This window comes from Fistularia commersonii, chromosome 4 (genome assembly GCF_037954325.1).
Source record: "Fistularia commersonii isolate RoL2024-O1a breed Wild chromosome 4, RoL_Fcom_v1.0, whole genome shotgun sequence".
NCBI lineage: Eukaryota > Metazoa > Chordata > Actinopteri > Syngnathiformes > Fistulariidae > Fistularia > Fistularia commersonii.
In genome coordinates, this window is record NC_141287.1 from 5,374,557 (window position 1) to 5,402,297 (window position 27,741).

Genomic DNA, 27,741 nt, shown 5'->3' on the forward strand with positions numbered 1-27,741 from the left:
CGGAAAATGAAAGCTCATTTCACCGGCCGGCCATCAACCCCAGCAGTTGCTTGCAACCTGGTTTCATAATTTGGGACAAAACTGATAGAGGAGAGAGGATGAACGCCTGCCGTGCAGCAGGTCTTCATTTGATTTACCGTCTCTATTCAGCTCTATTCTCTACTCTAACAATGCCGGCTCAGTTTGTGCTCTTTGCACCTGCTGTTATTGTTCCTTCCTCAGCCCAAGCAGGCAGGCCATCCAAAGGAGTCATTTTTCAGATAAGGGATCAAACAATGGATGCCAGGCATCTAATTTGTGTATCGAATCCCATCACAGGTACACCATTGTTGGCCTCGGACGACGGGGATGCGAGTTTGGCTCCTTCCTTTAACCATTAAGTCATCGATGCCGCCATTTGTGCTCATCCCCGCACCTTAAAGGCCTTGGATGGACCGACACGCATTTTTAACCACACATATGCCAAAAACACCTTTTTTCATTGCACTGCTGTCACCGTAAGAAACACTAACAGTAATTGAATCACCAAGTCTTACCTGGCACCGCCTGTTGGATGCAGGCAGACTCACAGGTTGCGCCAGGTGGTGAAATCTTTTTTTTTTTTCTAAGGGTGTCGGACACGGCTTTTGTGCCAAGCCTCATTAGAAGTAAAACATTCCACCTGTGTAGGTATATGATGAGTATTTATTATATTGCTTGATATTAAACCGTAATCATTTACTTATTACTTATTTTATTCGTCCTCAGAATAAGGGGTTGTCCCAGGACCAATAACGCTACGACTTTTCCACATTTTCCTTAATGCCGCTCCGTCAGCAGCTGAATATTTCTGAATAGATGTGTTTTTTAGTTTTATATATATATATGTTAAAATGCAGTTGCGTGCCAGCCACAGATGTAAGTAATTAAAAGGTAAAAACTGCTTTGATACTTCAGCGTTCTTCTCTCCCTCTGTGAGTCTCTCTCTCTTCATTAACTACCTCAGAGAACCACTGTGTTTTCCTCAAGTTCTTAATAATACATACCGGCGTCAGTTTGATAGATAAGGGCCTGAACTCTACTGGAAGGCAAAGACATTTATCTTGTTCTTTGTGTTTCGGTCCAAATTAAAATAATGCGGCTCCTTGTGTGTCCGATCATGCTTTAAACGTGCAGTAATTTGCGTACCGACAAGTCGTCTCTCGATGTCAATTGCCGAAGTGAACCGGTGGATCACTAGGAGTCTGTAAGGTTTCCTCATTACGGTGGTCATTGATCTAGAAAATTCCTATAACCAGCTGGAGGGACAGACAAAGTAGGGCAGGAAGGGAGCGGCTCTTCAATGGTGCTGTTTTGCAGGCTTAACTAATTCATGAAGAAGTGTTTGGGTGCTTAGTTACGGCTCGGTTGTTTGCCATACTGGTAGGGGGTGGAAGAGGGCAGAGTAATTGCAGCCTTAAATGTAAATGTGTCCTGGGGTTAATACATGACCTGCTGTTTTGACACGATTGTGATTCACGGTCGAAAAAAGGTAAACAAGAGAAACTGATCGCATCTTCAGAGGAGGCGAGTCAAGACGAGATGAGATAACATAAGATAAGATAGGATAATTCCTTTATTAGTCCCATTGTGGGGAAATTCCCACATCATCCCAGTTGGTGGTAAAAATCGATCAGATTTAAATAAGAATACATTAAATGTGGGGTGGGTCTTATGGACAGATGAATGGGAAAAATAGCCAGAAAACCCATACTTTTTCTTAAAATGTGAGTTGTGAGACAGTATGAGTTTTTATATTCAACCAGAATGACCATGTTGTTGATAGATACAGTAGAGTGTAGCTTGTATTCCCCTTTCCGGAAGTCTGCCGCCATGATATTTTACAATTAAATGTCTCAGACAACAGGGGCAAGTTGACAATTTCGTGCTATAAAAAAATTCAAAGAAGAAATTAGGGAAAATGCCATCAGAGCCCGGGAGGCTGATGGGCTTCATTTAAACATGGCAGGTTGAGAAGTTTAAAAAGGTCAGCGAAGGCTCCTCCTCCATACACCATTACTCTCCATTTGCAGTTTGCATTAAAGTTTCTTCTTATATTTCAAAAATATATTTTTTCAAAAAGACATAAGAGTTGACAGAGGGCGGATGCCATTCAGAGACATCGTTATCAATTGTTATTATCAATGAACGTTTATTTTTCATATATTCTCAGGAGTGATGCCAGAGGTGGCCCTGTGCCGATAATGAGTGAGCACAAGTGTTGTGTGGTATCTCGAGGACTCCGCTGCATGAGAAAATTAGAATATTCCAGTCGTCAGAGTTTTCTATTAGAATATTAAACAAAACACCACCGGTCGCAAAATAAACAAGAGTAAAAAGAGAAGAGACTGCAAGTGTCAACTGAAAGGATAAATAAGCAGCTTTGCTGTGTGTGAGGCAACTCAGCTGCAGGAGTGACAGCCAGATCCGGCAATTAGACGGAGATGGACAGACGGATGGACAGGTGCGGTTCAGATGGACAAACTGACGGTTGAATAGATAAACAGATGGACAGAGAGAATGGCTGGACTTGAATGCAGCTCGCCAAGGCAGAGAACAGTAGACTGGCTTATAAATAGACAAACACATAGAATGTGCGAGTCGGCGGCTGCGTCTGTGCGCGTCTACATGCGTGCATGCATGTGTGTGTGTGTGTGTGTGTGTGTGTGTGTGTGTGTGTGTGTGTGTGTGTGTGTGTGTGTGTGTGTGTGTGTGTTGTGTGTGTGTGTGTGTGTGTGTTGACCCCCCATTCTCCACTTGAGAGATTGCTATTTGATGCTCATTTAAGACATGATCAATCTGTTGCTTCAATTAGCAACAGCCTAAGGCTAGAGTTGTGGCCATGTCGTAAGGGTACAAAAATACACACACATCAAGACAGATTCGGTGTTTTGTATCAGTTTAAAACTTTCTCACTCAACATGCAACGAAAGGTCGAGACAACTGTAGAACATGTTTCCATCTAGTTGTCATGTGATAGTCTTTTTATCAGATGCTGTGCTTGTTGGCGCTGGTTGCTACCATTACCGGAATTTGAATTGATTGTAAAAATAGAAGAAGTCGTTCTGGCGCGGATGCCGTCTTAAAATAACCATTTATAGCACGGATAAACCTGTGAGCAGCGACTCAGTCATTTCGGGTCGACTAGTACATAAAGAACAGCCACATAACAGTACATAAAGAAGAAAATATCATTTGCAGATCAGAATTTTTTTTTCTCACAAGAAGTGCAATAACAACAATTGAAGGATCATTTCATTCCTTTTTCCACAACCTTGAAAACCTATAAAGCTGGGAAATAGGACCGAACAAGTGTGTTCTGTCTACCTGCTTGCCGATCGATCTCTTATCTCATCTGTGCTGAAAATGTAACATGCATCAGTTGTCATCGACTGCACTGCTGATGCCTCTCAGTCTCACTCAGTCTGAGTGAGAACACAGGGAAGGAGGGGATAAATCCAGTGAAATACTGTCTGTAGAAATGTTATGTTGGATGCAAAGTTTGAAAGTGACAAAAGATCTGCCTCGCTGGGGTTCTGATGTTAGCTTGCCAAAACTTCCTCCAAGGAAGCATCCTTGTCTAGTTTTATGTATGAATACAAAATCCATTGGAACTTGCAGAGTTTAAACTTTGAAAGCCTACTTTATCGCAACCAAACATTTTTTACTTGTGTCGCACAGAGAAAATGTTATGCCATTATTTTGCAAGTGTATTACCATTTTTTTTTTTTTTGCCAGCTGGATATCTGGGTTGTCACCGGCTGGAGCGTGACAGACTGGAAAATGTCAGAGAAATACGAGTGACACACTTTGCCTGCAGCTACAAAAAGGAAGAAAAAAACTTTCCACACAAACACATTTGAAAAATCTCATCAAACTGTTTTCTCTGTGCTTCACATGGTAAATATCTGATACTGGATGACACTGATTTTGACATAAATATTTACTTTTGATATTACCATGAAATGTATTTTTACTTAAAGAATTTCAGAAATTGCTGTGTTTGTATATAATGCTAAAATAACATGAATTTTCTTTATAAAAGCACTTGAAAAAAAGAGGACCAAAATATCTTGAATGAATCTCTTCTTATAGACTATAATGTATGAAAAGAAAAGCAAATCTGTAAATTATATAGTCATTTTCGACCACTGCAATTCAATATATATTTTTTGTTTTCAAAGTTCGGCACTTGTTCATAAAAAATTGACTTTGGTGTCCCACAATAAAAGCTTTCATTGTTTTTTCTCCCCAATGAAATGCTAATGAAACAAATTAAAACGACACCCACAGATTCACAACCGTCCCACTCCTGTGGGAGCCACGCTCCATAAAGGCCGTTCCACAATCACTAGCCTTGCTTTTTTGACAGGTAATGCGTGGGGGGGGGGGGGGGGAAAAAAAGAGCAAAGTGCCTTGAGGTGACAGAGCAGGGTGGTGACAGAGTAAATATTCATGAATGTAAATGAAAACCGTCCAGACATTCCCAGCTCGGCAAATACCTACCTACTGCCCCCCCCTTAACTCCTGCTAAATATTTCATCCTCCCATCCACAGCGATCCGTCGCCTCTGCACGGGACCTGTAATGTCTGGTCTATCTATCCATCTCCAAGTCACCAGTCTCCTGAATTTCACCTCTGTCAGAAAGTGTTTCTGAAATGTTATACTGATGAGCCACTCTGTAACAGCCCTAGATTTGAAGCCCTCAGGCTTTTTGCTCCGGGGAATAAAAGGTTCTGGAGAAACTGCTCCGTCCCTGCTTTTTGATTCCATATTGCACAAAAAAAAAAAAAAAAAAACACATTTAGCTGGCGAAACAATAGTTTGTCTATCGTCCTGTTGAAGGCAAGATGAATAAGAATGTGTCGAGACTACGCTGATCTGTATTTCACATTACTTTGTGTACAGATTACCTATGTAATCAGAAAGAAGGTTTCTCAGTTGTATTTAATGCCCACACCTACACACCCACACACACACACACGGCTATGAACATTTAAAAATAAAATATTAATCTTTACTCTTCAAGCAGAAACACAAGAACACGCCCCTGCTGAATGGTTCATTCAGTCTTACCGTAGCAAACACAAACGTGCTCCTTCTACCAGAGGAGCACAGAACATAAGCTCAATGAACACACAGTTGCACAGCGGCATCTTAGGGAAGGCAATTGGGTGACATAATGTGCATAGTGTCAACATTTTTTGGAGGGGCGGACTGTAATTGTTATTTGGAGAAGAAATGGGAGATTTAAGAGCAGTTTCTTTTACAAATCTCACAGCAACTGAGCACGCTTGATTTTTCCCTTGAAGCATAGGAATGTTTTTGATATCAAAACCTCCATTCTAAGCCCTATGATCACTTTGTTTGTCCCAATATGTGATACAGTTGTTTCCTTAGGGAGCCTCGTAGACATGACAACACAATACAGTTTGCAGTGATAAGATTACCCCCCTATCCGTAGATTGGATAAAACCTGAGCCCGCGGGTCTGAAGAATGACAACATGGATATTCCCTTAAGAATATAACAGCATTTTTTTCCAAGTACTACACCAGCCCTGTGTGTAACTGGAGGCTGCTGAGAGGAGGGCTTTTCCAGAGGAACTGCAGGGGCAGCCAGTACTTTTCACAAGGAATATAGGCAATATAGACTCCGGCATCAGTGACCGACATTTTCTGTATTTGATAGAGCCTCAAAAACACAACCACAGACTGACATCAACTCTGATGCCGTACTCATGGAAATCCTGCTCTTCACACAGGTGTGTAGGTGTGAGGAAAATACCCATATTTCTCACTTAATTTACTGCTTCAATAATATATTTCACATTTTTACACTGGGTTCAATGGATCCCTTAGGCAAGTCTCGCCTTTCTTGAAAATAAAAATGGTTATTGTTACTAAAAATATTCTAATCCCTGAGCAAACTACAGTGAGAAAAGTATAAAGTAAGTGAGATGTGATTGACATGTGACAGGGTGGATCAGCTTCATCATCTTATTCTCATCTGCCGCCAAAACTATAAATAAATAAGTAAAAAAGATAGACAGCAACAATGTCACACTCAAATAAAACAAGGCTCCAGGATGGTCATGTCACGTACTGCATCCGCCTTTGTGTATCAAACTGCGATTTAAGACTGCAGCACTGAATCCTTGTGGGGATTCAGAATATGTGGATATTTAAACGTTATCAGTGAGTATGGGAAAAAATATCAATAGGTCTTTTCAGGCGGTGCAATATCATTTACAGCTGGTGGTTAATGGTTAAATGGTTAAAAGACGAAAAACTGAAATTGGGTCAAAGACAAGAGGACATGATTCAGAATCACAACAGAATCATACAGGGAAAACATCAGACAGAAAATTGGTAATTTGGCACTGCGACAATACCAAAACACAAGGATCTGGAAACACAAGGATATACACAGCCAATCATTTTTGGATAAAATGCTGGCAACACTTACTTTCCAACTCATGTACAGGTTAAGAATCATATTGAAAATAGCCCCCAAACTCTTAAATTTACCTAAAGAAGCTCTTTCCTTTTGCACTACATTTTTAATTTGCAAACACCATCATGGTTGGCATTTTAATTATGATCAAGACATAATTATGTTGACAGCGCCTGCGCCGAGCCCGTGGCACTCACACAATTCGGATATGGGAGCGCCACACATAAATGGTATTCTTCATCAATTTGATGCCGGATAATTGCGTAATCTTATGACTCCAGAAGGCTATATTAAGAGATGTGCTAAGGACGCATATGGCTTGAAGCCTCATATGTGATCCACACACACACAGATACACACTGAAGGTGTGATCACCTTTACTTCAATGGTCGGTCAGTCCATCACTGTTGTAGCTCTGAGACGCTCAGAAGGCAGAGGAAGAGTGGAATGGAAGGGGGTAAGACGAATGAAATTCTTATTGTTTTTAATGAGAATGGTTAGAGTCACGACATTAGGACAGACATTAAAAGTACAATTATGTTAAAAACATCAAAACTAATTTTCTGAATGTCCTTTTGTGTTATGTGCAACAGGCTGCATGATCCAGCTCCAAAAGAACCCACAGCTGAGGGATGGACAGCAGCTCGCAAGTGTGTGACGATGGAGTTGTTTGCTTGTTTAGGTAATAACATATTTCTTACTGCACATATCGCCTCAGAGTGGCCAGGAACCGATCAATGCGCTTTCAGCCCTTTGCCTTCATCTGTGAGCCATTGAATCGAAGACCGCTTAGTCCTGGGCACGGAACAAATTAAACAAGAAAAGTCGTAAACAACAACAACGGGCTCGATTTTTGTCTTTGAGACGTAATAAAGCCGTGCAAAGCCAATCTGTCTTGTCCAATAACAGGTGCATCCACTGTTTTAACATTGCTTAGTCACCGGGCCTTTGATGCAGGAAAAAGCCTTAGACGGACCCGTCGCCTCCTCCGGAGTCAATATTTGCAGCAATTACACAAAAGCGGGTGGAGATGCCAGAGTGGGTTGGCTAATGATGCAATAGAATAGCCATCTAGTAAGCCAAAAACAAATAACTGGAAATCAATCCGTAGTACCAGCCTGAATACAAGATGATAATATCCACAATCTATCCGGGCACGGGTAGATGTGTGCTTTCGGGCTTGGCTGGCAGCAGGTCTACATCAGCAGTCTATGAAAAAGGCTGTTGAGTGTCTCAACCTTGTTCGGAGGTAGGTCGGAGAGTGACAGTCCCCTGACTCTCCCTGCCAGGTCGTGTTTGGTCACTTGGCTGTGACATAGTTAGTGTCTGACTGGTTGAAGAGGTTCCAGCTGCCCTGCGCCACCTCAAACTCTGCCCCTGGCCATATGGCACTGATCACCGGCCCGGCCTGCATTGTAGCCATTACTAGGACCAAGTGAGAAAATAGCGGAATACCTTGATTTCATGCTAAAAATACATCAGCCACGATATCATACCTAATTTGATCTCGAAAAGACATTACCAGAATATTCAGGTGTTGCCTTCAAATAGATACAATACAGGGCAAGGATTTGTTATTATATTTCTGCTCTCAATGCCTGTTTGTCACTGTCCGCATAGCCACATAACCACAGTTGGTTCAAAAACAAAACAACTATGGAAACAAGAAAATTAAAAAAAAAAATTCTCAGCAGAAGAAAAATAGACAAAAAGACACTGGATGCAGAACCACTATTTACAACATTCCAGTTAGAATTTAGAACTTGGAAGGAAAGCGTGACTGACATCAATGAAGGTCGAAGACCCAAATGTGCGGTTTGACTGGGGGAGAGATTTAATTCACTATGAAATGACAGCGCTACGTGTGACAGCTTCTTCTGGATAAAATCAAATTTATGCAGGTCAGTGCTTTAAAGTGTTGTTTTTCATATGTAATGTTATATTTAAGGTTACATGTTAATCACCGCTATGTCCGAACCCCACCGAAAGTTTCAGTCATACTTAGAACCATTACAATACCTTTTTTATGATTGAAAACATGACATTTAAATGAAGGAAATAGGGTGAGGATAATTTCAGCACTTGCATACTGGAAAATCACAAGTAACTCATGTTGTTTTTATTCACATGAAAAGTGCAAGCAGGCAGAGAAGAGAGTCAGAGGCACTCTGTTAACACCAATAATGTGGCACATTCTGCAATATCAGCACCCTGAAAGCTAACCGTATGGCTACTGTCAATTCATTTGACATGTTCTCTCAAAGAGTGCATCACGCAGTCATTACACTGAAATTATCTGCATGATTATTGAAAACCATGTCTGTGCAGCATTTCCTTACTGTATTGTGTACTTCCAGTATCCTTCAACCCAGGGTAGAACAGGCCCTCATTTGCTATTCATAAAGGGTGAGGACTTTTTTTTGACCCTCAGTCCAACAGTTACTAAACCAGCCCGCACATTAGTAACAGATTTACACTATTGTGCTATTAAGTGCATCGGCTCTTATTTTTTTGTTCGAAGATCGAATCAGGCTTCCAATTCGATGACTGAGTAGAATTCTGATCACTGTTTAGTTTTGACTATCTTCCTGAAGTAGTGGACAGCAGACGTTTGCATAACCCGATGCCTACAAGCGGGCTCCATATAACCATATTGTATGTCCACTGGAATGTTTACCAGTATGGCTGCTTTATGATTTAAAATAAAAAAAAGCCCTTGAGGACATCAGCGCCCCATCTGGTGACTTCAGAGTGCTCCGGATACGGCCACATCTCATATCTGTACACGATATCGCTCTCAAGACCGTGATCAGGCATGTACATTATATATAATGAACTAGTAAGCAGTCCGGAGGAGTGTTAGCAAAAGAGAACAACTTGTTTTGAAAAACAAAACCGGAGCCACCGACCTCACTGCCATTGGCAACTCATGACAGTTTCGGATTACTGTCCTGACTCGTGCGTCTGCCCCTGCAGGGTACCTCCTCAACCTGTGCGTGTAGTGGTACTTACACTCCAGACACAATTGCTGTTAAAATAATCCTAGACGTTAAGTATGCATGTCATCATGACACAACAACCGCAGCAGTTTTACATCATGTATTTATAATTTCTTAGGATAACAGGCAATGAGATGTTAAAAGTCACTTTATTAGCCTTTTTCGTATGGCCAGTAGTTTTTCAGTAGTTCTTATAAAATCAAAATCTTAGATTCATCTATTTTCTATCTCAACATATTAACACAAAACCATGGTCAATATACCATGTTGCTTTAGCTTCATTGCACTCTACTTTACCACCATAACAACAGGCTCTGTGCTTCTGGTCCAGCATCCTTCTTTGCCCCCTATTTTGTTCCTATTTGTTCCTATTTGGCCCCTATATCCTTAACAAAGTATGTAAAACTTTTATTTTCTTCTTTGGTTTCTACTTGTGTGTTTCTGTACTTCCCTTTTCTGACATGTCACCACCAGCCATCGGGAAAATTCACTTATTCCCTTGCTTCTAATGATTCCGACTTAGGAAACTGGAAAAATTGAACGCCCATCTGGAGCTCAGAAATAAGGAGCTGATCAGGAAATGGCTTTATTGAAAAAAAAAGATGACAACCTAACATTTTCACAACTGTATCCTCCAGCAAATTTCGAGAACACTTACATCATCGCCCCATTTACACCTATCATAAATGGGTGTCTCTGTGGGTGTAGTTGTGAGTGTGTGTGCATACATGTGCATGTGTATGTGATTTTTGTGTAAGCAAGTCAGAGATAGATCATGCATTGGTAATATATTAACTAAATGTGCCTGGAAAACAGAAGCAAATGTAGGCTTTTTTCATTCAAGCTCTCCGATATGTTCTCTGCCTTGCAGCAATCTTTCTGTTAAACCTAATTCTCAAAGCGCGCAAAGTTCTCTCATCGCTGACTTGTTTCAGAAACTGAATTCAGGCACACCATAAGTGCAAAACGAGGGGTATTAAATTAAAAACTAATGAAGTGAGCTCTCTTTGAACCACAGCTCACTTCTTGGCGGGAGCTTGGTTGATTAGAAATGTAATGAAGTGTTTGTCTAATTACTGGTTTTATTCATTTCCCTCTTATCGTAATCTTTAACTAACATAACAGCCCCTGTGATAAGTGAGATGTGTTACATCATCAGCACATATGCAGGTCCAAAGTCTTCTCCTACAGGTATTTAAACTCAACGTTGAGCTTAAATGGTTTCAAATGATCACACTCTTGTTTGACCATGTTGGAAACTGACTTTTCCTGTAATGGATCGCCTGACATTCAGTCTTCTAACATTTATGAACATGGCTGCGAATGCTGGTGCCAGGAACTGCGTATTGCTCATAACGCTCATCAACCTGTGAGCAAAGATAAATATGTGAGGTTAATCTTATATACAATAAAAAAGGGGAGTTACAGGCCAGTAGACATTGCAAATAAATCACTTATCAAACTCCCTGGAAAACTGACAAATATTCATAAAACCGGGAGCAATAAAAGGCCAGCGATTTACTCTGCATCAAAAATGCTGACATTTAATGAGCCATTCATGCACTTCATGTTTGTTGGGCAAAACATTCTCAAGGTAATTTACTGTCCATGCACTTTTTTTTTCAGCTGGGGGGAGCAACAGCAAGCAAGAATAGGAGTGTAAATCAAATTGATTTCCTTGACTCAGCACTGGCCCTGGGGATGGCACAGGGGTTCCCTCGTCTAAATCCAGTGGTTTGACATCTGATAGCACATTTACTACAGCCGTCAGAGAAAGTTCGGATGGTCTTCGGCACCTTCTCATCGGCCGATAGTTTGCAGTTGTATGTGCCTCATTTGTGATTGATCAGCTTGATGAGTGGGAGCTCTGTGTTCAAGCCACCAGCAATTCAATGTTTTGCATTTTTAAAACAAAAAAACAAACAAACAAAAAAACAGCCTGACAAAGGTATGATCACCATGTATAGAGACATTCATGCCTGTTATCCATCAGGATTAACACCATAATGAATGGTATCTGTTTACAGTCTGGAGTCCATTAGCAAAATAACAAGTCCATGAGAAAACTAAGTTAAATTATTTTTTCCTGTGACAACTGTGACTGAGCATCAGTTTTACATTTTACATTTCATAACCACATGCCAGCTTTCTTTGTTTTACGGTAAAATGCTTCAAGGTAGCCAAAACGTATTTTGTTTTAAGAAAAAAAAGGGGGTTGTATTACACTATCATTCATGGAGAAGGTCAATGTTAGCTTTTGGCTTCATCCTCCATGTCCATTTTGATCATGTCGGTACCTTCTAACATCATATATATCCTTTCTCTGACATCTTAATTGTTGTGCTGTGATGCTGTTCCGCGATATAATGCAGTAAAGTGCATGTGTCTGTTTCAAAAGAACAATCCCAAACCAAAAGCGGATGTCAAAATGCCTGTAAATAATGTGGATGGTTGAATTCACAATTACGGAAGTGGCTGCTGAGATTGTTATGGATTTACCTCATTCATATTCACTGAGACATTCTATGAACTTTTCCGCTGAATTGAACAGCAAAGGACTTTCAGTAAATCAATAATAACTATGGTTGCTTTAAATGAAAAAAGAATGTCTCAACAATTCCCTTGACATCTTTTGCACCTGCCGAATAGTAGCATAAAACACAAAAGAGTGCGGGAAAAAAGTAAATACATAGTGTGTTTGAGGTGCTTAAAACATTTATCTTTATAGATTTAGATGATTATTTATAGTCTGAAAACACATTATTTAAATGGCAAAGGTAGGCGATTCCACTTGTACATTTGAATTGTGCTTAGAATATGAACTTCCCAAAGATAGAATATTCCATGACGGATGAATAGTAATTGTGGCAACAATTTATTCTGATTAATTATTTGTTCTTGGAGATATAAAATGTAAAATTAAAGTTTTCATACTGTGGCCTATAATGGAAAAAAAAATAATAAAAATCTCAAAATGCCTTGTTTCTATTTTGGGCGTCATACCATACCTAAGAGTAATTCCTGGATATAAATTTGTGAAGAAAAGCCTGAGACCAGATGTGGTAATTTAAAAGAGCAATCATCCAGAAAAATAAAACCAATACAGTAAATACATTAACAGACAAAAAGTAATGTGGTTACATATTATTGTCCTGTCTGAAAGGGGAGTCTGGCAATGAACAATAAATAGATAAAAAGATAAATAAATTAATGAATTTATTCTAAATAGTCTGACTTATCATTCTGTGTTTGATATGGACGTTTTGCACATATTTAATATAAACATTTTGGCCCACATTTTGCAACATAATGCACATATCAGCAACAACATTCCCAATATCATCCCACTTGCCTGCTTACTGCAGCACAGTATACCATGAAGGCAGTTTGCCATGAGTCCTCCCATTATTAGACCTATCATTATATCTGTTCCAGCACTGACAAGGAGCCACTTGGGGGTATAAGCACAAAGCGCCACGGGGGAAACATACACCTGAACCATGACTCTGCTTCATCTGCAATCTCTGTTGTCAAACACACGCAGGGCCAGATGCACACATAGACACAAACATTGGTGTCAAGCACTCCGTGTTTCATTCCATATTTACACATATGGACTTGGACGTGTGCATTCTGCAGATTACAGCAATAACAGGAGGATGCCATGCAGCAACTAAAAGAGTGAAGCGCACATTGAGGGGGAGGGGAAGGAGGGTAGTCGGTGGGATGTGAGATGATATTGTGGTCTAAAAAAAAGGTGAGAAACAAGGAACTTACATCACTGCTCTGTCGGATAAAAATGATGTATTTTATGCAATTACATTGCAGAGACAACAGTCAGAGGTGGCCAGAGTCAGAAAAATGCTCAGGATGCTCAGGATGTGACAGGCTTTCATTTTGTGAGCTGCGCTCCTGCAGAAAGATATGACATTGATTTGCGATTAGATTTTCTGAATATCAAATGAATTCTGAAAGTCTGACAAGTCTTAGAATGATATCAGTGTACAACTTGAGATTTGAAAAAAAAGAATAAATAAATAAATGGATGAGCATTTCAGTACATGCAATTTTCACCAGATGAGAATAGCTCACAGCTTTTAATTTGGACATGAAATAACCAGTTATTGTTTTTTGGTAGCCCATTCTATTGTAAACCTTTGGCTTACAATGAAAGGGAGAGGAAAAAAATGTAGCTTTCCAGGCCGGCGACAGCGTGACAACATGATGAGCAGAGCTCAGGCTCTAACCTGATTAAGACCAAGCCAAGACCCACTCAATTAATAGGAGCGATTGACTCAGGTAGAACAGCACAGCTGCTGTCTGTTCCAGGCTGATAGGCGGGACGAACCTCATTGATTCATCGACCATGGAGTTCATGCTTTCTGCTCTTTTAATTTCCTCCAGCAAGTAAACCATTATAATCCAAATAATTATGTTTCTTTAGTTTCTATGGGGAATGTGTGTGTGTGTGTGTGTGCGCGCGCGCGCTTGCATGCATGTGTGCGTGTGTCATTTTCTCTTATTTTTCCAACAGGTGTTGCTTACAGCTGTCATCATGAGAGGAATCTACTGTATAAAAAATAACTTATGTCCTACTATCTTATGGTCCTGAATTTTTAATTAAATTTGAATCCAACTGAAATTAATGTTTCCCTTACATACCGCATGAATACCACACAGACATTACCTTCTTACCACATACCATGATCTCACTCTTTCACAATGTTTTGCTATTTATCTATGTATGCATTCAAATGCTGTTGAATTTTCAAATCAGGTACTCTTAAACAGATCAATATAACCCTTAACATGCATTGAAATACAGCTTATGAATTTAATATGCTCTATGTCACCGTTCGCAAACTGAAATGTTCGCAAACCGAATCAGTGATTCCCGTTGAAATCAATATCAATCCCATTAATCTGTTCACCAGCCCCAGCCAAAAAGCATATTGCGTTCTTTTTAAAGAGTGAGACAACGGACATGGAGTCAACTCTTCTTATGGGTTTGTTTTTGGCAAAAATACAAAAAGGAATCAAGGATAACTTAATTGTTATTGTTTCCTCTTGTTTTTTCTGCTCTTGCCAGCACTTGTCCTCTGCGTTTGCTTTGCTAAATCAGCAAAAGTAAAGCCTTCTCGCAAATGATAGCCTCATCAACACTATTTTCAGCAAGCTGTCTTTCATTATTCCAAACTAACAGTAACTTTCCTTTGTTAATGTAGTCACCCCTTTAGCCTCATTAGCCACCTTTAGTGCATCTTTGTTCTTCTGGATTGTACAAATGGTTGACTTACCCATGTCACTGTGCTTTGCCAGATGTGTACAAAAACTACTCTCACATTTAGTTATATTTTCCTCCTTCATAACGACTGAAATTCTGAACTTCTTCTTAACACCACTAGCATTAGCACTCTTATCCGTCTTGGGAGCCATAATAAGGGCTAACTTCCTGGAAAAAGGATGAAGAAGCATTATGACAGTAGAACACAACAATGAGCAATGTAAAAAAAAGCAGACGCCAATACGACGCCAAAACATGCAATGCCTGTGAGTTTGTATGTTTGTGCGTTTGTGCTCCGAGGATTGTTTGCAACTCGAAAAATCAAAATTTGATCAGAAACTCTGCTCGTAATTAGGGGCGTTTGCAAGTCGAGGCTCAACTATATTGTCCCGTATATACAGTATTTGATAATGTCCTTATAACCACACATTACGTCACGCCTCCATATATTCACACCATTGAATATATAGGAAACCAGGTAGATTTGAAAGTGGCAAATGGTCTCCACTTATATAGTGCTTTCATCACCTTGTGGTTGCAAAGCACATTACACTGTATTACATTCACCCATTCACACACTGATGGCAGCAGAGGTGCCATGTAAGGTGCGAAACACACCAATGGAGGCCATTAGGGTTCAGTGTTTTGCTCAAGGACACTTTTGGACAGTGTTTTAGTGGTTGGGCAAAAGGATTATCTGCATATTTTAGAAAATGATAGTAGTTGAGCAAGACACTGAACCCATAACTGCTCTTTTGGTGCTGGTCAACAGCAGCCTACTGCTCATGGTTCATCCATGATGGGTTACCTGCAGAGAACAAATTTCACCACAGGAATTAGTAAAGGTTAAATTATTATTGTATTATTGCTAAAGTATAAAAGACCCCAACTCAGCAATGCCTGAAAAAATCATCACGAGTGGAGACCACTTTGTGGCCAGCTTGGTCTGAAATTATTGTCAGTTGTTACCCTCTTAGAGATGAAGGGAAGAATCAGAACAACAACCAAAAAAGTAAAATAGATGAAAGCGGAGTGAAAATAAAAAAAATCGCTTCCAACTCATACGCACATATAACCATACAGGTAGTCTCCAGGGCAATTCATCGCTCATGAGCCATGCATTTCTGTGCACTTCCTGGCTGACTTAACATGTTATCTCACAAACACAAACTTTAAAACCCTCCCGATGTTGAACTGATTGATGGCCGTGCAGCTGCTCAAATAAGGCAGTGTGAGAAATGGAAATGTCACGTGATCATCTTCCAACCAATGCAGAAGTGAACGCCTGCATTTTCAGTCACATTTGCATCCGTTTCATGACAAGTTTCCTCCGTAGCGTATGATGTAATCAGCTCGTGCAAACACTATCATCCTGTTCCACACGTTATCATTATCATTCACATCTCATTTCATACATGTGCTACCACCATGTTTTCTTATCAAATTAATTTTGAAAGGTCTCAAAGCGAGTGGTAGCTCATCTTCATTTCAGATTCTCTAATTAAAAGATTTTTACGTTTTTTTTTCTTTGTCAGCTAGCACCAGGGGGTTGCTACAGAGAAAACTGTTGGGTCTGTGTAAATATTGTTAATAGTGTGCTCCAGAATTCTTCCTTTAAAAAGGTTTTGTGAAATGACATAACTTAGAGCAGATTACATAATGGTAAAAGGACAACTTTGCACTCCATCTGAGCTCCTCCTCGCTGTAACAGGCCCCATCAAAACTCACTGTAAACGGGACTGTGTAAAACTGGAAATCTTCCACTTGAGGAGGCACTTCTTTTCCAACTTGGATGGCACATCCTCAACTACAAACCAATCCAGGGCTTGCCGGAAGTAACGATGTGATGAACCAGAAAGGAACGCATGATCTCCGAAAAGACAGAGAGGCCATCCTGAAGCCTTTGCAGAGGCCATTCTCTTTCTCAGTGGCTGCGCAAACAGCTCTGTACTATGAAAACCTTGACAAAGCGCAAAAGTAGCTTTAAACCCAAAGGACGGCTGAAGACATTTTTGACAAGGATACGGAAAAGGTTCTTAAAATCTTGCAGAACAGAAACTGGTGACAGTGGTGGCTGTTCACACACAGCATGAACACCTCACAGTACAGGAACATACCCTCCCTTGGTCGATAAAACACATGCAGACCTCATTCTATAACCAGGTAAAATTGTTCATATTAAATTAAAAGTCCAAAAGCATAAACCCCCAGCTCACTGTGTTCCACAAGTGCCACCGCTCACTGAAGTGGCAGGTTCAATTGATCCGCAACGCATTGTCTACCCTCTGTCTTGTGATAAAAATGATTCCAATAATGTTTTGCATATTAAGAGTTAGAAACAACACACCACTATAATCAGGGTGGCTTACTGTCAATCATCATCTGTGGTCTAAAACGGTGTCCTGAAAATGGAGTAGTGACTTGAGGTGAAAGAAGAGTGGGTAAACCCCAGTAGTTCTGGGGCCGTTCTGCTGAAGCGTCATTTATGATCCACATTTATTTGACCCTGATTTACAAGACAATGAAAGAGTAGCAGGTGACGGTTAAAGTTCATCAAGAAGAGCAGAAGTCTTTGATTGTGGCAGAAGAGAGTGTCTATCAGAGTAATCATAACTGACATTTAATTCATGTCAATCACGGACACACAAACACACACACACACACACAAGCACCACATGGCGTTGACGTCTCATGATTGAAGACAGGCAAATGCTAACTCTGAGCAAATTCAAGCCAGATTAATCCAAAATAACCTCAGTTTAAACCGTACCCCTAATCTCAACGGAGACCTCGGAAATGAAATGTTGCTGTGAACTACCAGCTCCAACAAGATTGGGGTTTATAAAAGGAAAGTTCTAAAGACGTCACACTCAAACACTCAAACACACACAGGGGAATTCCTTGAGACGGAAAGCTTCAATCAGCCTCTTTGACAGACACACAACTGCCTGTCATTTGCTTGTCAGTGCCATGTCTAATTTTGTAAAGACCTAATGTCGCATCATTTAAGAAAACACATGGCTTCACACCCACGGCGCATGTATATTTAGCAAAAAAGAAAATCCCCTCCTCCCATCGATATAACAGCGTGCACTCTTGTCCAACCCCCTTCCTCGTCCCCTCAGACCCCCACCCCCCACCTCTGTACTCCCACCGCGTTTGACAAGCTGAAAGGCTACAAAAAGAATTCATGACATCCATGCAAGTTAATTACAATGACTGCACATGTGCTGCTGGAGACGTGTAATTATTAGTATCTCGGCAGATGGAGGGCCAGTGTTTTAACCTCTCTGAGAAAAAAAAAGCAAGGTTTAGATCACATCTTGGGAATACAAAGGCTAATCTACAGGACCAGTGCATTGAAACCAAAGGGATCATTTGCTTCCTACTGTTAAGATTCATTTTCCTGTCATTGTATGTTAGCAGGCGAGTGAATGTGCGCAGCGTGCGCGGCGGGGCACATGGACAGTCATCTTCTAACACAGAAAACACATTTGGGTTTGAAACAGAAGCCCTTTTCATTTCACACAGTAGATTTTACAGCGTACATAAAGTAAAATAAAGCGCATACTGCAAATCATATTTGTGTCCTTTTGCCCTCACACAACACGCGACGATTGTTGTGAGAGAATATCACTGAAAGTTAGGGGGAGAGGAGAGATGACACCACACTTGTGGGCTCACACAAACTCTGAAATAATTGACATGTTGGATGTTAAAAAAAAGGCCGACATCAGCGCCCACCGCAATAAAAGCTTCTCTCACCCGCCCACTTAGCTAGCATGGGCCCAAACACACGAGGGCTGCTCATCGCATCTGTTCACAAGACATCCGTGCCAAAGAGAGAGAAAGTCTGCAGTTACTCCCTCTTTGAGACTCATTTCAACTGTTACTTTGCAAAAACCCTAGTATTGTGGTGGGGTTTTTTGGGTGTTCTACTGGAAATGAACTTTGAAAGCTCACGGTAGGTCTCGGCCGGTGACCTGTGGCCTCTCCTGGGGGTGCGGACATATTCGAGACAACGTAGGAGTGTGGGAGCGTGTGTGTGTGTGTGTGTGTGTGTGTGTGTTGGAGGGGTTCTGTGGATACACAATGGACCTGATGCTCATCAGATTTAAAACTGAGTTGGATCAGACACCTTCAATACCTGACACTGCTTACAATAACTGCATGATTGCTGCTGGTGTACTGATATTGATATTACATCATCAAATGGAAAGCTTGAATTAAACATGTTTAAGAGACACAAAAGCTGCACACACACGCACACACACACACGCGCACGCACACACACACTGGCGCTGATTATCTTCCCAAAGCACATCTCTCTGTGAGACATCTAATAAAAAAGTGCATTATAAAATATCTTGTTCTGACTTGTTCTTCCAAATGACCGGTTAAAATATGAGTAAAACGCACATTCAGCAGAATCCATTCAGTTATCCACCCTTGTTTTTTTTTTTGTTTTTTTTTTTTAGAGGGAAAGCATCACTTTTTCCATCGAAAGTACAAGGGGAGCAGGAAGGGGTGAGGAGATCACCGGTCGTTACTCACGGGTGCCATCGAATCGGGTGGCGATGGTGTCCAGAAAGGTGTTCTGCGGGGCCAGCAGCCCTCGCATCACCGGCATCCTGCTCCGCGTGGACTGGGTCCTCCTCGCCCGGCGCCCCGGGGCGGCGCTGGACTCCTGCTCAGACCCGAAGCTCGGCAGGAAGCGGGAGGTTCCCGGTGCGCATCCCAGCCCCTGCAGGAGCGCACCGATCCGAGAGACGCGCGGCGGCTCCACCTTGGCACCGCGGGGGTTATGACCATAATCGAGTCAGCGGAGCGCAGCGCTGGCTGGTGACCCTTGGATGCACCTGAGCGCCCTACTCCAGGGATGGAGCACGAATTACAGCGCCAGTTTTGATTCTCTTATTTTTTTCTTTTTCCTTTGTTTGTTTGTTTGTTTTTTTAACGCCAGAAACAAGTGCCCGGGGCTGTTGCGCAAATGGGTGGTTGGATGGATGGATAGAAAGCGAGTTTTGGTGCTGATGGTGTAGAGTAGTGAATGTTATAGCTGGAAGCTCCTCCTCATCTCTCTCTCTTTCTCTCTCTCTCTTTCTCTCTCTTTCTCTCTCTCTCCCTCTGTCTCTCCTCCACCCCCACTCCCGCTCAACGTGCGGTTATCAACCGACAACAGACATGGAGTCACATGACGCCCTCAGATCTGCCGTCCTTTTCAGCGCGGAGGTGGAGAGACAACAAAGGGCTGTGGAAGTGGGGGCCGGGGCCTTTCATTGGGGGCCCTTAAACCCACAACCCCTCTGCTCTGTTTAAACATTTACGCCTTTCCTGTAATTGCCTCATTTCATCCGCCATATATATATATATACATGTACATAAGACTCTGCGTTCAAGGCGCAAATCTCAGTTTATGCAAGTGTTTATTTCCCTGATGTCAGGGGACAAGCATTGTCGGGATTGAATTGGGGATTCATTGATTTGATTGATAGATGATAATAAAGTGAGGGTTATTACGGGATGTTCCACGAGGCTCGTCAGGGGCCACATGGCTGCACCAGTCGGAAACGAGGTACAACCCGCCTTGAGGAGGGAGTTTCTGCCATCTTCTGGTCGTCACGTGGAGGTATACATCTGAGGCTTTTAGTCTTTCTATTTTATGCAGGACTTTTATTTACTTTTATTATTATTTTATTCTTCTAAACCCGAAACCTTACGGCTTTTCCCCTCAGGGATTGACACACAGCGAATCAATTTCATCTAGCCCTGTTTTCTGTATCCTCTTTTCACACACCAATCAACTTCCTGCCCTCTTTCACACTATCCATAAATCTTCTCTCTCCTGCCCGACAGTCCCGACCTCAGCATCCTTTACCAATATAATCGCTATCCCTCCTCTGTGCATGAGCGAACAGTCTTGGTCTGACCTCTCTGACCTTATTTCCAAAACATTTGACAGGTACTGTGCATCTGATGGACTCATTCCTGACCCTATCCATCCACCTCACTCCCAAATACAACCTGAACATCTTCATTGCAGAAGAAGAAGATTTGATTACTTAATTTCATTGATCAAGTATGCACCAGGAGAGCATCTTGGGGACTCAGGTGTCTCATTTTGTCATTATTGTGTGGAAGAGTCACTTGTGAGTCACTCGTTTATATTATATTCACATTGTATTTGTGTTTATTGAGATTAATAGAAAACTAACCAAACTCGCAGGTAACACTATTACTCTTTGGTGTCGTGGTCTCATATAATTATGGTCATTTGATTGTGTTTAAACACAATTTTGAGTGGCCAGATTGCATAAACTTTTCTCTGAAGCTGCGGAGAGAGGACAGTAGGTTTACTGAGAGCTGAGAGCTGTAAAATGTGCTGTAAAACAAATTAAATGAGGAAAAAAACATTAGAAATCTTCACTGACTTACCACAAGGTACATCAAAATTCTGACATACATCGAAAAGAGTTGTAATATCAAACCAAAAGTTTCATGTACTGTATAAACCAAACACTCCACCTCCACAATGAAAATATTAAACATTGTTCAAATTCTCTCATCATATATCGCTATTGCATGCTGTCACATTGTTTCTCGCTGTGATGAACATAATAATTGGTATTCTTGGGATACATGATTCCAGTTTTCCAGAGTAGTCAAGAGAGGTTCATGAAGGATTATGCACAATACAATTACAATTATCAGATGTAATCAGGCCAATGCTTTATAGTGTTTTTTGTTTTCAATGTCATATTACACATGTCATACAGGTATGATGTCTGCAATGTAGAAATCCATTCTCTTCAACTACAAGTAGTAAAAGGCAAAAGCGGAAATCACAATAATAATAATAATGATAATAAGTTGCGATGCAGAGATTTTTTACAGGATCCCGTATTCACTTTGCCAATGTGCACCCTGTGACCAGTAATTTTCTCACAGACTAATTTGAGGTTACAGTGTGAAGAACTGTGGACTCTGTGGCAATTTCCTGCCACTACGGCTTTATTTCCTTTGCACCTCTACACACTTGTCAACGCTCTTCCTCACTCTGTCTCAGTCAGTCACTGTAAAGGTGACTAACTGAAAGTTTTGTCCCATTGGGCCTCTCACCACAGAGATAACACAACAGTTACTCAGAGTCAGGGCGCAAGGTCCAAACTTCATCCAACCAGGAACCTGCTAACTGTGAGGCTGGAGAGCTAGCCGACTGTTGCCCAGTTAAACTTCAAAATATACACTGATGTAAATGTCTGTTTAAACTGAGAGATACAGCAGGGCAGAATTAAAGATGATATAACATGTTAGCCAACTTATTGTAAGGGAACTGTATCTTAGTATTGAACAGGTTGATTATTAGAGAAATTATTGCTAAAAAAAGCTGCTTGGACTGCAACCAGTTACTTCTTCTTTTCCTTTCTGCTGTTCTCTTCAGGGGTCACCATGGCAATCATTGGCAGACATCTAATCCTCTCCTCTGCATCCTGTTGTTTCATACAACTAACTTACAACTAACTCTCTTTCCCTCCATCCATAAATCTCTTCGGTGCTGTTCTAGGTCTCCTGCCTGGCAGCTCCAGAGTCAATATCCTTCTACCTAGATACTCACTATCCCTCCTTGGTACATGTCCAGACTTTATCTCCAAGTCATTTAACATGTGCTGCCCCTCTGATGGACTCGTTCCTGATCCCTGAACCTCATCATCTTTATCTCTCCCACCTCCAGCTTTGCCTCCTGTTTTTCCCTCAAGACCACCGCCTCTAAACCAAACAGCATTGCTCTCACCACTGTTTTTCCACCACCTTTACTTTAATTCTTGCTGATTTTCTGTTATCATACATTACCCCTGATTCTTTCCTTCATCCTTGCTTGCATGTGTTTCCCCTCCTCTTATTCACACTTTTAGTTGCCCTGGACTGTTTTGCCTAAGTTCTTAAAATCCCCCACCTCTGGATCTCTTCTCCCTGTAGCCTCACCATTTCAATGATGTCCCTTTCACGTTCACAAACTTGTATTCTGTTTTGCTGCAGCTAACCTTCATTCCTCTCCTTTCTATGACTTACCTCCACCTCTCCAGATTTTCCTCTACTTGTACCATGCCCTCACTGCAGATCACAACATCATCTGCAAAAAACGCAATCATTGGAGACTCCAGTCTTACATTATCTATCAGCTTGTCCATCACCATAGGGAACAAGAAGAGGCTCAGAGCATACAACCTATACCATAATAAGAATAAGAACAACTTTATTTATCCCGAAGGAAATTGTTGTGCCAGAGTTTCGAGTTAAACATAATAATAATCAATAATAGTAGGAAATTGTAGAAACAGTAAAATAAATAAATAAATAGATAAATAAACAAACAAACAAACAAACAAACAAATAAACAAACAAACAAACAAATAAATAAATAAAAGGGGGGGGGTAAGAAATACAAATAAAACTATAAAATGTCAAAGTTGAGGCTATTAAGTGTTTTATGGTCATAAGTACAAAGATTTTGAGATTTCCTGTGGCTGAAGGAAGAGGAATAATGATGGTAATAATAATGGTACATATACCATCTACATTTTGTTTAACTATTGCTTCAGCTGCAATTGTACCACTGATACACCAACCAAAACCCCCCTACCACCCCCAAAGCGGTGATGCTAGGTCTTGAATGGCTAATTCTGGTGTTTGACATGTCCTGACACAGGACCTGTCTTAGAGTTCAAATGAACATCGCTATGCTCTTAATGCCTAGGGCATAGGTGTCAAACTTGGCCCGTCCTATAATTATATTTGGCCCGCAAAGTCATACCAAATGACTATTAGAGCTGGTCCGCTGGTATAGTCTACAGTGCATGTACCGCTAATTCTACAAATCCCAGAGTTTTTCTGCTGGTGTTTTGGCAAGAAAATCACAGCAGGACCCATAAACGCCCTCTCCTCTCTTGAGAGTAGTCATAGCGACCTTATGCTAATACTGGCTACCTGCTACTTAGGCAAAAACAGGATTTTGCTTGTGTGCACTATTAAGTTGTATACTGTATAGTATTAAGCTATGCTTGTTCCATATTTAGTTTTTAAGCAAAACTTGTTTGGGTCCGTCTGAAAAGGTTCATTGTTATATTTGGAGGAAGATTTTTTTCAATAAAGATCAATGTTGGCCAGCGACTTTGTTCCAGTTTTGAATTTTGGCCCACTGTGTATTCGAGTTTGACACCCCTGGCATAGGATGTCAGCAGGAAAGGTGGAGGGATTACCTTTTCACCAGCAAGGTTATGGCCTGTGATAACGGTGACACAAAGATGTATGGATGCAAATCCGCGGCAGAATCATTGCAATGTGCCAGTGCTGCCCTGGGGGATCAGACATTACATTCCCTTTTATCAAGGCATCTTCACCTTCTCTTATCCAAATATGGTTAACATCTTGGCAGAAGTGTCTATACAGAATTCAGAATCCACATTGTTGCTTCAGTAAAAAATCTGTTTCTGCATTGAGTAAAATATTACTCCACCTTTGAAATGGTATAGAATTGACTTGAGAATCAGAACTACATGAATAAAGCTATGTTTGTAAGCAATGAATTTAATGGAAAAGGAAGTAAGAGTCTTCTTTTTCTTATACCCCTGAAAGAACAAGCATTTTTGATGAGAAATTAAAAGAGCTCACTGTGTCAAGACTGTTTTTCAGAATAAAACAGGAGTGTTTTAAATTTTCAAAAACTTTAATCAATGCCCCTCTCACATAGCAGATGACCTGGAATACATTCTAAATGTTTATTTTTTTCAGATTTAACTTTACAAAATCAGGGTATAAAAACATATTCCCTGTAATCCTTCATCCGTTAGATAGAAGAAAATACACTATTAAAACCCAAAGAGATTTAAGACAGGGGGGTGGACAAGAGTTCATTATTTTCTATGATAAAAGAGGAAAAAAAAGAAATAAAGGACGGCAGACAGGTTGAGCCCCCTTTCCAGGTTTCGACTGTTCTAGAAGAACACCAGAGCCGAACATGATCCACAAAGTCTATTGTGCTCTTCATCTTTCAAAGAGGGATCACTGGATCACATAAATCACACATGTTAGGTCTAATGGTGCAACAGGAAGATTTTATTGGCACATAATAGATTTAGATATTTTCAGTTTATAAAAACGACGATAAAAAAAATACCATTCTTGTAACAATTTAGAAGATACTTTTAATTTACCTTACAGTAAATGCCACAAACAACTGGACAACTTCACTTAATCTGTAAAACATTAACATTAATTGTAATTACTGTATATGAAAAAATAAAGTGAGAAAAGGACATTGTTATTTACCCTTTATCCCTTATTTCATGGACCAAAGCAACTTTATGGTTCTTTGATTATATTTATCATTTAATTTTACTGAAAACCATTTTGTGTTTGATAGTCCAGAGCCGTTTCATTTTTGCATTTATTTATTCAAACAATTTTTTTAAGCACTGACAAATTTCAAGAAAATCCAGTTGAAACATTCAGTTCGGAAACCAGCAAAATTTAATAAGAAGGCCTATATTTCTAGGACTTGGTTGGATCAGGGATGAAACCACGTAACCCCATTGCAACCTTACATTTCATCACAATTTTGAAGCATTCTACTTCATTTAGGAGGGCTACAGAGCAATCTATCAATGAATGGAGCTGTCTTCATCAAATGTGTTTCAATAAAATGGATTTGGTCAAGGGCACATGGATATAAATGATAGCAAAAAGTGTGACGAGTATCTGATTTCATGGGAAGTGTCAAACACATCTTAATAATTATTGCAAACCGGAATCTGCCCCACACTCACTGATATCAGCAATTTGTAAAGTTAGAGACCTTTTCAATAACATACAATCCACACTATGTTTTTCCTGATTTTATTTAATTTACTAAAATACAACAAAAACCATTAATCCAGCCAACTAACTATATTAGAAAGAGAAAAGCACAGAATACATCAATGTTAGGATTTAGTGCATAAGGATGACTGGGAGCCATCGGGACTGTATTAACTCCATAATTGACCCGCATTGTGCCCTGATGGTGATTTATTCAAAAATGCAAAGAGCCTGTGGTTTAACTTACTAAGTCAAACTTGTGAACCTTAGGGATCCATCCATCCATCCATCCATCCATCCATCCATCCATCCATCCATCCATCCATCCATCCATCCATCCATCCATTGTCGGATGCTTATCCTGCACTCGGGGTCACATGGATGCTGGAGCCTATTTTAGGGATCTTCTACTCCTTTCGGCTTTTCCCTTCGGCACGCCACAGCAAATCAACCTTCTCCATCTAACCCTATTCTCTGTATCCTCCTCTCTCACACCAGCTACCTTCATAACCTCTCTCACAACATCCATAAATCTCATCTTTGGTCTTCCTTGAGACCTCCTGCCTGGCAGCTGCAATTCCAGCATCTTCACTATGCCTCCTCTTTACATGATCTACTCATGAAGTACTCTTTCCATCTTCCCATCTCTCTTGTAGCATTTGTCAATACAGTTCCCTCTCTATTCTTTATCAACCAGACCTGTTGTACATCCTTCAGAGTCTAGTTTAGAGATATGATGTTGAAATAAAAAAGCTCCCTATCATGTGACATCCATCTTATCAGGGAAATTATGAATATACATGATTTTAGTCTTTGTCCATGGTCATTATAAACCTTGAGGATACTTGATTCATACAGTTCACAATTGTACTGACTCCTGTTTATTCACGTAGTAACTTGATCTGCAGGACTGAAAATTCATTTAATACTCCTACAAAACTATTTAAAACCTGTACAGGTTCCACAAGCCAATCGGAATGATGAACTATATCCTGGGCACTCTTTTGTGATGTGATGAGCTACTGAGCTTGTTTTTCCTGTTCTCGCCTTTACCCTTTGTGGCTGCTGCACCTGTTCAGCGAGGGATAACATACGAGGGGAATGCCATGTTCTCTGAAGCTAAGTAAAAGTTTCAAGCGTTTCACTTCTGTAGTCTATGCCTGATCTAATAAAAGCCCAAAAAATTAATTTCAGAGAGACAATAATTCTCCATTTTTTTTTTCTCGTGGTTAGCGCTTCTGGGACGGAGCAAAGGTTCAGTGGTTAAAAAATGCAGGGGGCATTTCTGTGCTCTGTTTGCATGTTCTCCCTATGTATGCAGCAGTTTGTTCTCTGGATTGTTCCCCAAGAACTGTGGACTATCTTCCAACCTTTGCAATACAAATCACAAAAATAATTTAAAACATCTTTTTGACCAAAAACCCAATTTTGTCCCCAACTTTTGAATTTGACTTATACCAGCATGCATTTTCTAAAACAGTGTTATATTTGTCAATCAAGGTGACCAGAGTGAAAATAACAATGTAACACATCAACGTTAGATATGGAAACAACTATTTAACCCTCTCAGGCTCAAATTAAGTTGTAGTTGCAGGAAAAATCTGATATTTGGCTGTCGCAAATCTGCAACATCTGCCTGGAGAAGGTTAATTGTACGGTGTCCTTGAATGTCAAGAAAGGTGCCTTCAAAATAAAATGCATTATCATTATTATCATTAATTCAATTGACGAATGTCTTCGGAGCTTCCCAGTCATCCAAGTCATGGTTAATTCTGTGGGGAGTTTTCGGTATATACGGAGTTTATACCACTGAAGAAATTCAAATGTCATTCATTTGCATAGGCAAGCACTTATTGGTAAAGGTCCAGTCCTTTTCCTAAATTCATGGTTGTCTGGATGAACTTCCCCATGCAGCCCAGGTGGAAACTAGTCAGACCTGTTGGGACCTGCAGGGAATTCAAGGAAAGCTGGGAGAAAAGCAGCATCTTAACAACCACAAACAATGCAATACCTCACCATCAGGACACTTTATTTTTGGCATTTTCTGTGATTCAACTAACTTCACTTTGGGCTCGTTCTCTCTCTCTCTCTCTGGGTGAAGTATGAGTTTTTTGGCTGAGATATCTGAAT

The 27,741-nt window shown here is 40.5% G+C and overlaps 1 protein-coding gene across 1 annotated transcript in view; it reads right to left on the minus strand.

Moving 5' to 3' along the window:
* Nucleotides 1–19,779, minus strand: part of kcnh3 (potassium voltage-gated channel, subfamily H (eag-related), member 3) — a 130,269-nt gene extending 110,490 nt beyond the window's left edge. The window contains exon 1 of the mRNA XM_086144841.1: nucleotides 19,312–19,779. Within this exon, the coding sequence (XP_086000967.1) occupies nucleotides 19,312–19,387 (76 nt within the window). The 5' untranslated portion in view covers nucleotides 19,388–19,779. The remainder of the gene's footprint in view (nucleotides 1–19,311) is intronic.
* Between the last annotated feature and the right edge of the window lie 7,962 nt (nucleotides 19,780–27,741).